This window comes from Macrobrachium nipponense, chromosome 40 (assembly GCF_015104395.2).
Source record: "Macrobrachium nipponense isolate FS-2020 chromosome 40, ASM1510439v2, whole genome shotgun sequence".
Classification (NCBI taxonomy): domain Eukaryota; kingdom Metazoa; phylum Arthropoda; class Malacostraca; order Decapoda; family Palaemonidae; genus Macrobrachium; species Macrobrachium nipponense.
The window spans coordinates 58,366,662-58,381,204 of record NC_061101.1 but is presented as its reverse complement, the minus strand read 5'-3'; the positions used below and the strand labels follow the sequence as shown (position 1 = coordinate 58,381,204).

Here is a 14,543-nt window from a genome sequence, read left to right as displayed (position 1 = left end):
AGCCTTTCGTATCTCGAGGAACCACTGTATATGATCTTAATGCTCTACAAAAACTGACTTTGTAATGAGAGAGAGAGAGAGAGAGAGAGAGAAGAGAGAGAGAGAGAGAGAGAGAGAGAGAGAGAGAAAGACGAGGGAAGAGAGAGAGAGAGAGAGAGAGAGAGAGAGATTCCATTACAAAGTTTTTGCTTGTTGAATATATTTCACTTTGAAGTTTTTGTTTTCGAAGAATTGTCTGTAAGCGGGCGCCATGCCATAACGAGCCAAGTTCCAGTTATCAGCGCCATAAGGTGCAGATAATAGTTATGGCGCCATAACATACCTAACAAGAGGCACCATTAACCAAAACTTGATGCCACAAGTGCCATACATTGCTGAGTTTTGGTTAATGGCGGTTTTTGCTTATCAGCACCCCACCAAGAGCGGAACCCCACTGATAACCGGGGACTGACAGTAGTACACTTAATATTTGCATATTCCTGCACAAAGTAAGTATAAATAAATATAAAATAAAATGTTTTCAACATTTTTTCATTGTTTTAAATTCAATACAAAGTAAAATTGGTGAAAACAGTCACAATTTTTCAATGGAGTTGAAAAATATCTACTGTGTCACAGACCCCCTAGGGCCTTCTCCTGGACACCCAGGGGTATGCAAGGCCCAGTTTAGGGACCACTGGAAGTAGATAATGCAAACCATGCTTACACCCTGTTCCCATATCTTTGTAGTAGGTACAATAAACTGTAATGACTAATGAGGATATTATTATTCACTGCCCCATATGTCTTTTCAATGCATGCGTGTATTTAAATATTTAAGTATATAGGGTACTTAATTTACCAATGTCTCCCCTATCTATGTTAAAAGAAAACAGTAAGGCTTGAATACTATGAAAGAAAATCTGCATGCCTGAATACGTATAGGGATAATTTGATTAGCTTTCGCCTAGATAAGAGTACAGTAACAGTTGTGTTTTCACGCATAGCTGTAAGCCATATACTTATTTTTCAGGGTGGGGGCAGACCTGAATGGCCACATGGTAGGTGGAAATGACATAATTGGACATGTGCACGGAGGTCATGGGATACGAAAGGGAAACCTGGAAGGAGAGTATAGTGGATTTTGCCCAGGCATCTGACATGGCAATAGTAAACACATTTTTCAAATAGAAAAAGGAACACCTTATTACCTATAAGAGTGGTGGTAGATGCTCTCTGATTGTTACTTTTTTACAAAAGACAAAGGCTATTGGAAGTCAAAAACAGCAAAGTTATCCCAGGCGACCATGTACACCAACACAGATTTTTATGTATGGATTTGAAGCTGAATACATAAAGGAAAACCAAAACAAAAGGAGTATGGCAAATAAAGTGGTACAAATTATTATTAAAGGAATGGTGATAAGAGAAGAGTTTTAAAGGAAGGTGTTGGAAGAAACTGATCTAGAAATTGAAAATACTCTGGAATAGTGGACACATAATTAGCTGTAATTAAGAAGTATGGAAAGGAAGTACTTGGGAAACATTTGGGATTATATGGGAGGAAAAGGAGAGATGGTGTTAGAATGAAGACATACAGAAGTCAGTGAGGGAAGAAGGCAGAAGAGAGAGATAGGCAGAATCAAAGTTAGGGGAGAACAAGGACAGGCTTAGGGAGAAAAACAAAGAGGTAAAGAAGGCAATAGCATACAATGATGTATATACAGAACTGGGAACAAGGAAAAGGCTGAAGAAGACTCTTAAACTATCAAAGGCCAGAAAGAAAAGCACCCAAGATATCACACACATTGAGCAAATACAGATCCAAATGGTACAGTACTTAGAAAGGAAGAAGACATCTTGAAGAGGTGGAAAGAATACTTTGAATGAAGAAAACGAATGAATGCTGAATGAGAGGAAACGAAACTCTAAAAGAGGATGGACAAGTGAACATGGAATGGTAATAGGTTTCTCTAAGCAAGAGGTAGTACTAAAAGCCTTAGAGAAGATGAAGAATGGGAAGGCAACAGGACCGGACTTGATCCCACTTTAAGTATGGAAAGCACTTGGAGATGGAGGAGTGGAAATCCTTTAGATTCTAATGGAAAAGTTTTTAGATCAAGGGAGAATACCAGAGGAATGGAGTGAAAGTAAAATGATGCCAATTTTCAAAGGCAAGGCTTTGTGAGGGAGGACTTAAGCATGGAGGAGTTGATGAAACAGAAGTGCACCACAGAGGCAGATGGAAGCTGCTTATCCAAAGCAGTGACCCCAATCTGAGATGTTGATGATGATAAGAGCCCGGCCATCCCTTACCAAGCATGACTTTATCTCATATGTTGAACTTTTTTCATCTTTTTAATCTACTACATCCAGCCATCTGGAATTTACTAACAAATTTCTAATAACTGAAGAATACCAGTTGCTAATGTGGTTTGATAAGGTTGGTTATAACATGTCACCTGATTAAGTAAAGTATGTATTGTCTAAAGTCTGGACTAAAAATGATTCAGGTGAAATTAGTCCTAATCATGAATCTTCATAACATTCGTTTACTCTTAAACATGATGGGATTTTGGAATAACTATTATGACAACTATTGTTGTCATTAACTATTGTAGTACATCTGTTCTTGCATGAAATGGATGCAAATCATCATCATATATTGCAGAACCTCCTCATCATTTTTTTGTACTAATTATGACTTCCTAGCAAGCCTTAAAACACATACTAACTCTTTTCATAAATAATAAAAAAAAAAAAAGAGTAACTCACAAATATGTATGCCCCAAGTTGAGTGACAACTGCAATCTGTTGATCCTCTGACCAGCTCATAGGAGATCCTACTAAAACTGTCATCGCTATTGGGATACCTTGCACCAGCTGTCTCACCTCAATTTTCTCCAACATTTCTGAAAGAGCATAAATAAAATAATATACATTGGCACCTCATTGGGAAAACAAACCCGCTATGATTGATAAAATACAAGCTTCTCACTTTCTCTCTACATTACCAGACTTACTGCATGTTCGTCAAGTCCATCAAAAGAAAATTTAATTAATACAGTGGACCCCATATTCACGGGGAATGCATAGCAGACACGCCCCGCCCAGTGAATAGTTAGAACTCGCAAATAGTTGGAACCCTGTATAAAAATGCTTAAAATGGCCTATTTTGTTAGCTAAAACTCAAGAAAAACACACAAAAAATTTTAATATGATATTGTTATGATACAATAAAGTTTCATACATACTTACCTGGCAGATATATACTTAGCTAAGACTCCGTCGTCCCCAACAGAAATTCAAATTTTGCGCCACTCGCTACAGGTAGGTCAGGTGATCTACCGGCCTGCCCTGGGCGACAGGACTAGGAACCATTCCCGTTTTCTATCATATTTTCTCTCTTCCACCTATCTCCTGCAGGGAGGCTGGGTGGGCCATAAATCGTATATATCTGCCAGGTAAGTATGTATGAAACTTTATTGTATCATAACAATATCATTTTCATACAATCAACTTACCTGTCAGATATATACTTAGCTGATTGGCACCCTTTGGTGGAGGGTAAGAGACAGCCAATAAAGAATAGACAGGTAAACAACATATATATGTTGTAGGTATATAAAAAAAAACCTTGGTTCCTACCTTATAGGTGGTAGACTTCGTGGCTGTTGCCCATGAGTCTGCATCACCTCAAGAAACTTTAGCGAGATATATGATCTATGGCCAAGAGTTCTTGTGGGTCTGCCGATGGGGTCTTATCCGCTTACTCGGCAGAGCCTGAAAGGACTTTGTCAATGGGTGCTGATCCACTTATATGACAATACACCTTATGAAGGAGCACACAACCAATCCCGACCACCTGACTCTAACCACCATGTTAGTAATAAAGATTGTTCCGAGTTATCCCCAAACTCTTCACAACAACCATAACTCAAAAACACAATACACACACATACATAAATTTTCAAAAAAACAAAAAAAAATGAATACTCATCTAAAAAGATATCACAAGAGTTCCTTACTGAACAACAGAGACTGGCCGCCAGTGCGACATCTAGTCCTTTTTGTTAGCAGAAAGTCTAGAACATATCTAATAGAAGGTATGAGTACATAAACTTAAGGATCGGTGTTAGCTCCTAAACCCAGGATCGTATCCGCAGACACGAAAGGACCTAGAGGAAAAACCATTTCTCGTAGGTCCGACATACGAAACATCTCTCAAGTAATGAGATGCAAATACTGAGCTGCATCTCCAAAAAGTCGTTTCCAAGATGTTTTTTAGAGACATATTCTTTTGAAACGAGAGAGACGTCGCTACTGCTCTCACTTCATGAGCTTTCACTCTTAAAAGTCGAAACACTTCGTCAGGACAGATCTTATGCGCCTCTGTAATGACATTTCTCACAAAGAATGTTAGAGCATTCTTAGACATCAGTCTTGTGGGGTCTTTTACCGCGCACCAAAGACCTTGTCTAGAGCCCCCCATCTGGTGTTTTCTCTGAAGGTAGAACTTTAGAGCTCTTACAGGACAGAGAGATCTCTCTGCTTCTCTACCTACGAGACTCGATAAGCCTTTAACCTCGAAGGTCTTAGGCCAGGGATTCGTGGGATTCTCGTTTTTAGCTAAAAACAAAGCTTTGAACGAGCAAATGGCTGAGTCCCCCTTGAATCCTACTTTATCCTCTAGAGCATGCAGTTCACTAACTCTTTTTGCTGTAGCTAAAGATAATAGGAATAAGCATTTTCTAGTTATGTCTCGAAAAGACGCCAGATGAGGAGGTTCGAACCTTTCGGATGACAGGAATTTGAGCGCCACATCTAGGTTCCAGCTAGGAGGAACCGGTTCCCTAGACTTCGTAGTCTCAAAGGATCTTATGAGATTGTGTAGATCCTTATTATCTGCCAGATCTAATCCTCTATTCCTGAAGACTGCCGAAAGCATGCTTCTGTATCCCTTTATTGTGGATACAGATAGATGAGATTCTTCCCTTAGGAACAGCAGGAAATCAGCAATCTCCGTTACAGAGGTAGTGGAGGAGGACAACTTCTTAGACTTGCACCACCTTCTAAAAACCTCCCACTTGGACTGATATACTCGTCTAGTGGAGGCTCTGCGGGCTCTTGCGATCGAGCTTGCAACTTTACGAGAAAACCCTCTCGCTCTGACAAGTCTTTCGATAGTCGAAAGGCAGTCAGAGCGAGAGCGGGAGGTTTTTTGATGATACCTCTGGAAGTGTGGTCGTTTGAGAAGATCCATCCTTCTTGGGAGGGATCTGGGAAAATCTACCATCCACTCCACCACCTCTGTGAACCAATCTTGTGCCGGCCAAAAGGGGGCTATCAGGGTCATCCTTGTCCCCTTTGAAGCCACAAATTTCTTCAGAACTAGTCCCAGGATCTTGAAAGGAGGAAAAGCGTAGACGTCTACGTGAGACCAGTCTAGTAGGAAGGCGTCGACTATCAGAGCTCTGGAGTCTTCTGCCACCGAGCAAAAGACTTCCAGCCTTTTGGAGAGGAACGTGGCGAAGAGATCCACATGAGGAGTCCCCCAAAGAGACCAGAGACCTTGACACACTTCTGAGAGGAGGGTCCACTCAGTGTGAAGGACCTGGTTCCTCCTACTGAGTCTGTCCGCCCTGACGTTCCTTTCTCCCTGAATAAATCTCGTCAGCAGGGAGATGTTCCTCTGGGACGTCCAAAGCAGAAGGTCTCTTGCAAGTTCGTAAAGGAACAAGGAGTGAGTCCCTCCTTGTTTCCGAATGTAGGCAAGTGCGGTGGTGTTGTCCACATTTACTTGAACTACTTTGTTCGACACAAAAGGTTCTACACTCTTCAGAGCCAGGTGTACGGCAAAGAGCTCTTTGCAGTTTATGTGCCAGGACACCTGTGCTGCTTCCCAGGTGCCTGACACCTCCTTCGAGCCTAATGTTGCTCCCTAACCCTTCTCCGACGCGTCGGAGTATAACACTAGGCTTGGGTTCTGAATCTTCAGGGAGATTCCCTTGTTCTCCTTCAACGGGGGCAACCACCATTCTAAGTGAGGTCTCATCTCCACTGGAATGGGAAAGGCGTCTGAAAAGATGTCCGGACTTCCAACTCTAAGACCTCTTGAGGAAGAATTGAAGTGGACGTAAATGAAGTCTTCCTAGCGGAAAGAACTGTTCGAGCGAGGAAAGGGTCCCTAGAAGGCTCAACCATTCCCTCGCCGACGTCCGTTCTTTCCCTAAGAAGAGAGAGACTTTCTCCAAGCCTTTTGCGAGTCTCTCTTGCGAAGGAAATACTCGAAAACCCCGAGAATCCATCTGAATCCCCAGATAGACTAAGTTCTGTCTGGGGGTCAGCTGCGACTTCTCGAGGTTTACGAGTAATCCCAACGATTTGATCAGGTTTAGGGTCAAAGAAAGGTCCTCCAAACACTGTCTCTCTGATCTGGCCCTGATGAGCCAGTCGTCCAGATACAGAGAGATATTTACACCTTTGAGGTGAAGAAACCTCGCCATATTCTTCATCAGGCTTGTGAAGACCTGAGGAGCTGTGGACAGGCCGAAACACAAGGCCCTGAACTGAAAGATCCTTCCCCGCGTCATGAAACGGAGGTACTCCTTCGATGAAGGGTGAATCGGGACGTGAAAATAGGCATCCTGGAGATCCAGAGACACCATCCAATCTCCTTGGCGCATAGCCGCAAGGACTGAGGCCGAAGTCTCCATAGAAAACTTCTCCTGAACAAATTTGTTCAGAGCGCTGACGTCTAGTACTGGCCTCCAGCCCCCCGAGGCCTTTGCAACCAGAAAAAGACGATTGTAAAACCCCGGGGAGTTTTGATCCAGCACTAGTTCTATCGCTCTCTTATCCCACATCTGATCCACCATCAATCAAAGAGTATCCCTCAGCACAGGGTCCCTGTATCTGGCTGACAGTTCCCGCAGAGTTGAAGTCAGGGGAGGACTGTCCAGGAAGGGGATAAGGTATCCCTTCCTTATCACAGACATTGATGAGGCGTCCGTGTTGATACGTGCCCAGGACTCCACAAATCCCAGGAGCCTGGCACCTATTGGTGTTTGGAGGAGAGAAGCATCACTTTCCCTTCTTAAAGGGACGAAAGGCAGATCTACCTCTCGTCTCAGGAGCCTTCCTTTTTGAGGGCGCTCTGGAGGGAGGGCCTCCTCGAAAGGGCTGAAGAGACGTACTCGCCCCTTTCTTCTCAACTATCACTGCAGGTCTCTTCTTCCTAGATGACTGAAGAAGGTCTTGAGTCGCCTTCTCAGTTAGTGATCGGGAAATGTCCTTCACCAACTGAGAAGGAAACAAAAAGTCAGATAAAGGAGAGTACAAAAGAGCTGCTCTCTGAGAGTGTGAGACCGCCTTGGTCAAGAAAGCACTGAAAACCATCCTCTTCTTAATCAGTCCCGCTCCAAATAACGAGGAGACTTCTAAGGAGCCATCTTGTACAGGCTTGTCGATGCACGACAGAATACAAAGGAGTACTTCCGGGTCGAGACCCTCAGCGTCATGAGCCTTCTTGGACATCACCCCAAGGGACCAATCTAAGAAATTGAAGACTTCCAAAACGTGGAAGAGTCCCTTGAAGAGATGATCCAATTCCGAAATGCCCCAAGTCACACGGGCAGAGTTCAGTCCGTGTCTTCTAGACGCATCCACTAAGGTAGAGAAGTCTGCTTCGGCTGAGGACGGGAGAGAAAGACCCATATTCTCTCCCGTTTGGTACCAAATGCCCCTTCTGCCAGCGAGTCTCACTGGGGGCATGCAGAAGACCATCCTGACAAGCTCCTTCTTAGTATCCATCCAAGTATTTAGTGACTGAAGCGCTCTCTTCATAGAGAGGGAGGAGCGGCGGGAGTTAACGCGTCCCCATATTCCTCAAGAAGAAGGGCTGTTAAGACTTTGTAGCTAGAAAGTCCTTCCCTACCGCGAGCCTCGTCTTCTGAATTCTCGTCTATCTCAGGGTCCAAAGGAGAATCCGCAGCAAAAACAGGAAGTCTTCTATCCGAGGGAGACAAACTCCTGATAGGAGAGGGACTAAGAGAGTGTACAGAGTCCCTCTTGACAACTGTAGGCGCCTCACGTCTGGTTGGCGCATCAAGTCTGGTAGACGGATGACGCTTGTAAGACGCCTCGCGCCTAACTGGCTCCTCGTATCTGGATGACGCCTCGCGCCTGGAAGACGCCTCGCGCTCGGCTGGCGTCGTGGCTGACTCCTCACATCTGGAGGACGCCTCGCGCTCGGCTGGCGCCTCGCGCTTGGATGACGCTTCGCGCCCTGTTGACCTCCTGGCTGGCGTCTCGTGCCTGGCTGGCTGCATGTATCTGGAAGACGTCTCGCGTACGGCTGGCGTCCTGGCCGGAGCCTCGCGTCTGTCAAAAGCTTCTCTTGCACTTGCTCTGAAATGCAAGTCCTCTTCTACACGCTTGGAAGAGGAAGCTTCATGCCTGGAAGGCACCTCGCGCCTGGCAGGGGAAAGAGGACGAGACTTCTTGATAGGAAGAGCAACGTCCTTCTTGCGCGTCGGATCTCTAGTCAGAACTCCTACCAAGGAGGCTAGCTGCTCTTGAACAGCAAGTAGGATCCTCTTCGAAGCTTCCCCGGCGTCCTCCTCAATGGGAGGAGAGGGAGACCTCGAAGGAGAACGATCCGCTACGTCCATATAGGGAGACATCGACACAACCTCGCCTTCTTGATCGAGGAGGGAGCTTCATCAGTAAAGCGCTCTAGGCTTGAGTTCAAAGAAGGTTCTTTCCAATGCCTTTTCAGGGGCCTGGAAAGATCCGAATCCTTCCACCCTCGTTTAGGTGAAGGAGAAGGAGAAGAAGAGAAGCACTCTCGCAGGACGCTTTTCCTAAAGCGGTCCTGAGCAGTCTGATGCGAAACAGAACCTGCTGAAGGGACGTCTGGACCCGTTGGGGGATTCTCCACGACCTCCTTAAGGCTTTCGACTTTCTTTCCTCTCCTCTGGGCATGGGAGCTTGGGAAGCAGTCTAGGCCTGGGAGCGTCGCAGAGACGATCAAACGCCCCTCTCCACAACACTGGGAGCACTCACTTCACTGTACACGTCACTGTCACTATCCTTACCTTTTAGGGCCGCCATTTTGGACCTCATCTTGTGGATAGTAGCCTTCAGGTCGGTGATTTCAGAGGCCGATTCTGAATGCAAAGCCTGTGAAAATCCCAATACAGAGGGAGAATCAAAAACATTAAGATTAGGAGAGTTAGACTCAATAAAAGGCTCAATAGGCCTTGAACACACACCCTTTGATACACGCCTCACTCTATCCCTCTCTAACTTCCTCAAGTAAGAAGTTAGTCTCTTCCATTCTTCAGTATTCAACCCCTCACATTCATGACAGGTATTAGTTGAAGAACATTCAAACCCCCTACATTTACGAAATACAGTGTGAGGATCAACCGAAGCCTTCGGTATCCTCACCTTGCAGCCTACATTCACACACATTCTCACACTAACACTTGAATCAGACATACTGAGAAAAATCCAAAAGCAATTCCAAATTCAGTCCACAGTAGCGAATGCCAAAAACACGATCCAGGTACGTCACCAAAAGGTCCGATGAAACGATGATCAAAGCTTTGAAATAAGATTTCAGGTCAGGAGGTAGCAACAACAATGTTGATACCACCGGCGACAGAGAAAATATGATAGAAAACGGGAATGGTTCCTAGTCCTGCCGCCCAGGGCAGGCCGGTAGATCACCTGACCTACCTGTAGCGAGTGGCGCGAAATTTGAATTTCTGTCGGGGACGACGGAGTCTTAGCTAAGTATATATCTGACAGGTAAGTTGATTGTATGAAAACCTAGTTTTTTTAATAGTTTTATCACAAAAAGTGCATTTTATGATGAAATTGATAAAAAAAAAAAAACAGGAATTTTTGGATATTTCTCATAGAAAAATACAGTAATCCCTCGGCTATTGCGGGTGTTAGGTTCCAGGTACCCCCGCAATAGCCGGAAACCCCCAAAGTATATATAGAAATCTACAGTATATTTTTTTCATAATTTTTCTTATTCTGTTTTTATCTTTATAAATTTAAACTTTTATAAACCCTCCCAACAGTCTTACATAAACCCTTTATACCCTCTCAAACAATTTTTAAAAATGAAATTTTCATTATTAAAATGAAGTTTTATTGTATACTTACCGAACAATTATAGAGCCGTGATTTTCCACGAGCGGCAGGATACTAAATTCAAATTTAGCGCGTCGGCGTCGCCAACACTGGTGGTGATGACGTCATCTCCCTCCACTCGCGGGAGAACCAGGTACAACTGCCCAGGTGAATCCAATTCTTTCTGCCCGTCCGTCCACCTAAGGGGAGGAGGGTGGGTATAATCATAATTGTTCGGTAAGTATACAATAAAACTTCATTTTAATAATGAAAATTTCATTTTTATTGTAGTGTCTTACCGAACAATTATAGAGCTGATTACACATTTATGGGAAGGTGGGATTCAGTGGACCACTAGTATTTTTTAAATGGTTACATTTATTGCAATACCAGTCAACACTCAAGGTGTCTGTTGTACCTTACCTTGTAAGAGAGCTACAGCAGACTGTTACTGCCTCTGGTCGGTGCTCTTCTTACTAATGTAGAGGAATTGGAATTTGACCAAAGTTAGCCTCTACAGGAGTGGAATCCTTCCGTAGTTCAAGCGAGTCAAGGCTGACTGACGGAGGATAGTAACAACAAAGATTGCCCTTGCCCTGGGCTAAGACCAGAAATTCAATCATACAAAACATTGTCACCAACACCAGATTTAAAAACACTATACCCAACCATTGTAAAATCTGACCTAACAGACTGGTGAGTATCCCAGGTACTCAGTACCCCCAGCTTCCCTTGAACTCGACAACCTATTCAAGGTGAAAAGTTAGCATAGAGGTTGACGACCCCTGTGCCAGTTTCTCCCAACACCATGCCAGAAACCGCCACCGGACCTAACGTTTTACAATTCTCACGAAAACCGTTTCTATCTCTTTGAGATAATGACTCGCAAAAACCGAATTCGATCTCCAGAACGTGCTCTGAAGAATCGAAGCTAAAGATAAATTCTTTCTGAATGCTAAAGAAGTTGCCACTGCTCTAACCTCGTGAGCTTTAACTCTCAGAACGGAAAGATTGTCGTTCTCGGACTGCGAGTTGAGCTTCCCTGATAAGCTCTCTAATAAAGAACGATATAGCATTCTTAGAAAGAGGACGAGAGGGATTTGAACCGAGGTCCAGAGCTTAGAAGATTGTCCTCTAATACCCTTAGTGGCAAACAGATACTGCTTAATAGCCCTGACTGGACATAAGAGCCTTTCCTCCTCCTCATGTCCAACCAAATCAGATAAGTTCCTTACCACAAAACTCCTCGGCCAAGGATTAGAAGGATTCTCATTTTTGGCTAGAAAGGTCAAAGATACCGAAAATACAGCATTGCCTTGAGAGAAACCGACTCTTTTGTCTATAGCGTGCAATTCGCTGACACGCTTAGCAGAAGCTAGTGCAATAAGAAAGAGTGCCTTCTTAGTCAAGTTCCTGAGTGAAGCCGACTTCAAAGGCTCAAACGGTGGCCCCCATGAGGAACTTAAGCACCACATCTAAGTTCCAAGCCACTGTATCTTGCGGGAGCTTAGTGGTTTCGAAAGACCTATGAGGTCCGACAGATCTGAATTGGAGGAAATATCCAAACCTCGATGTCGAAAAACCGAAGAGAGCATGGCTCTATATCCTCTGATCGTCGAAGGAGCCAGTTTCTTAGAGTTCCTAAGAAATAGAAGAAAATCTGCTATTTCTGTTAAAGAGGTCGCAGAAGTAGAGACTTTAGCACTTCTACACCACTCTCTGAAGATGTTCTCCACTTCCCTTGATAGAGTTTGTTAGAAGACTCTCTCCTACAACGAGCGATAGCTTCTGCAGCTCTTCTTGAAAATCCTTTCGCTCTGACAAGGATTTCCGGACAGTCTGAACCCTGTCAGAGCTAGAGCGGACAAGTTTTGGTGGAACCTCTTGAAGTGAGGTTGTTTGAGAAGCCACTTCTCTGGAGGAAGAAGTCTGGGGAAGTCTACTAACAACTGGAGAAGGTCCGGGAACCACTCTTTCCTGGGCCAAAAGGGAGCGATTAACGTTAGCGTTACATTGCTGTGCGACATGAACTTGTTCAGCACCTCTCTTATTAGACCGAACGGAGGGAATGCATAAGCTTCAGACCCGACCAATCCAACAGCATTGCGTCCACCGACCAAGCTAGAGGATCTGGGACTGGCGAACAAAAGAGAGGAAGACGGTTGTTCCTTGATGTCGCGAACAGGTCTATTGACGGTCGTCCCCAAAGGCGCCAAAGTTTCTGACAAATCTTGTTGTCCAAAGTCCACTCCAGAGGTAACACTTGCTGTTGACGACTTAACTCGTCCGCCAGGACGTTCATCTTTCCCGGAACAAATCTCGGGACTAGCTGAACCTTCGCTTCGTTTGACCACAGGAGGAGATCCTTGGCTACTTCGTACAGAGAGAAAGACTGAGTCCCCCCCTGTTTCCGCACGTACGAGAGAGCCGTGGAGTTGTCGGAATGCACTGCCACTACTCGACCTTCTACTAAGCTCCGAAACTGTCTGAGCCCCAAGAAAATTGCTAACAGTTCCTTTACATTTATGTGGAACTTCTTCTCCTTCTCCGACCAAGCTCCTGAAGTCCGTTGATTTCCCCAGTAGGGCTCCCCAACCTGTGTTCGATGCGTCGGAAAAGAAACTGTAGGTTCGGGAGGATGGGTCGTAAATCTAACCCTTCTTCCAACCTTGCTCGAGAGGAGCCACCACCTTAGGTCCTCTTTTATTTGATCTGTGACAGGAAAGGTAATCGAGTCTGGTTGGTGTCTTCCTGCACCAAGAGGCTCTCAGGAAAAACTGCAGAGGTCTCATGTGCAGTCTTCCCAACGTCACAAATTTCTCCACTGACGTCAATTTGCCCAGGAGCCTCATCCACTGATTGGCAGAACTTACCTTTTTGTCCAAGAACTCCTGACTGTCTCCAGACAGCCTTGAACCCTCTTCGGGGACAGAAAAGCCCGAAAAACTTGAGCATTCAGAATCATCCCCAAATAAAGGATGCTCTGAGATGGAACCAACTGGGACTTCTGTTTGTTGACCAGAATTCCTAACTTTCTGGCAAGATCCAGAGTTTGGTTCCAAGGTCCTTCATGCACCGACTCTCTGATTCCGACCGGAGAAGCCAATCGTCCAGATAGAGGGAGATTCTTACTCCTAATATGTGCAGCCAGCTTCCTATCGGGGATAGAACCCTGGTGAAAACTTGAGGAGCGGTTTGCTAGTCCGAAGCAAAGCGCCCGAAACTGAAACACCTTGCCTTCGAACATGAACCTCAGGTACTTCCGAGATTCGCGATGTATCGGAATGTGAAAATAAGCGTCTTGCATGTCCAGAGAGACCATCCAATCCCCTGTCTGATGACTCCAGAAAAACCGACCGAGTGGTCTCCATATGAAATTTTGTTTTCTGGACATGCAGTTCAGGGCGCTCACATCCAAAACCGGCCTCCAGCCCCCTGATGACTTGGGAACTACAAAAAGGCGATTGTAAAAGCCTGGAGGAAAATCCCCTTCTATCTGTTCTATCGCTTCTTTGAGAACAAGCGCTTCCACTTCTGCGGCTAGCGCCAGAAATTTGTCTGAGCCCGGAGAGTATGCCTGGAATGGAATTGGCACAGGTGAGAGCGAGGGAGGTGAAACGAGAGGAATACGATAGCCGAACTTGAGTACTTGCACTACCCAGGCTTCTGCTCCTCTGTTTTCCCATTCCTCCCAAAACAGCGCCAGCCTGGCTCCCACTGGTGCATGAAGAACCGAGCTTTCATTTGGAAGGTTTGTTAACCTTGGCCGAGGCCTTAGACTGAGGTCGCAAATTCGACTTCGGCCGAAAGAAGCGCTTGGGTTTTCTCCCTCGAAAAGGCGCTTGGTCAGAGGAGAAACCGAAGGAACCAGTCTCCACAGGAGCTTTAGGTCTCTTAGTAGACTGTGCCAGTAAATCCGAAGTAGATTTCTTATCTAGCGCAGACGAAATTGACAACACTACATCGTCTGGAAAGAGGTTATCTTTCACAAAAGGAGCAAACAAGAAGAGCAAGACTTCTGTTGGGACGTAACCCTTTTAGAAGCAAAGGAGCACCAAAGTTGCCTTTTCTTAAGGGTACCAAAGGCGATGAGCGAAGCTAACTCATCACATCCATCCCTAATGGATTTGTCCCCGCACAGGACAGAACACCAATCCAATCCTCCGCTAACTCCTGAGAAAGAGAAGGACAGTCCTTCGATCTTGGCCGCTAAAGCGCCAATAGTCCAATCAAGGAAGCTAAAGACTTCCAAAAGTTTAAATTGATTCTTTACAACGTGGTCCAACTCAGGCGCTGTAAAGAAAACTTTCGCTGCGGCGAAAGCAGATCTTTCTAGAGGAGTCGATTAAACTGGAGAAGTCTCCCTGGGAGGAGGCAGAAACTCCCAGAGAAGGAGCCTTCCCCAGTTACATAAA

The 14,543-nt window shown here is 45.1% G+C and overlaps 1 protein-coding gene across 2 annotated transcripts in view; it reads right to left on the bottom strand.

Annotated features, from left to right (window-relative positions):
• LOC135212182 (T-cell immunomodulatory protein-like) overlaps positions 1-14,543 on the bottom strand; it is a 178,362-nt gene that overhangs the window by 153,131 nt on the left and 10,688 nt on the right. Inside the window, exon 2 of one of the 2 annotated variants that reach the window (XM_064245627.1) lies at positions 2,755-2,891. In XM_064245627.1, the coding sequence (XP_064101697.1) occupies positions 2,755-2,891 (137 nt within the window). Of the gene's footprint in view, positions 1-2,754; positions 2,893-14,543 lie in introns of those variants that run through there. The other variant, XM_064245628.1, reaches the window with a different exon arrangement.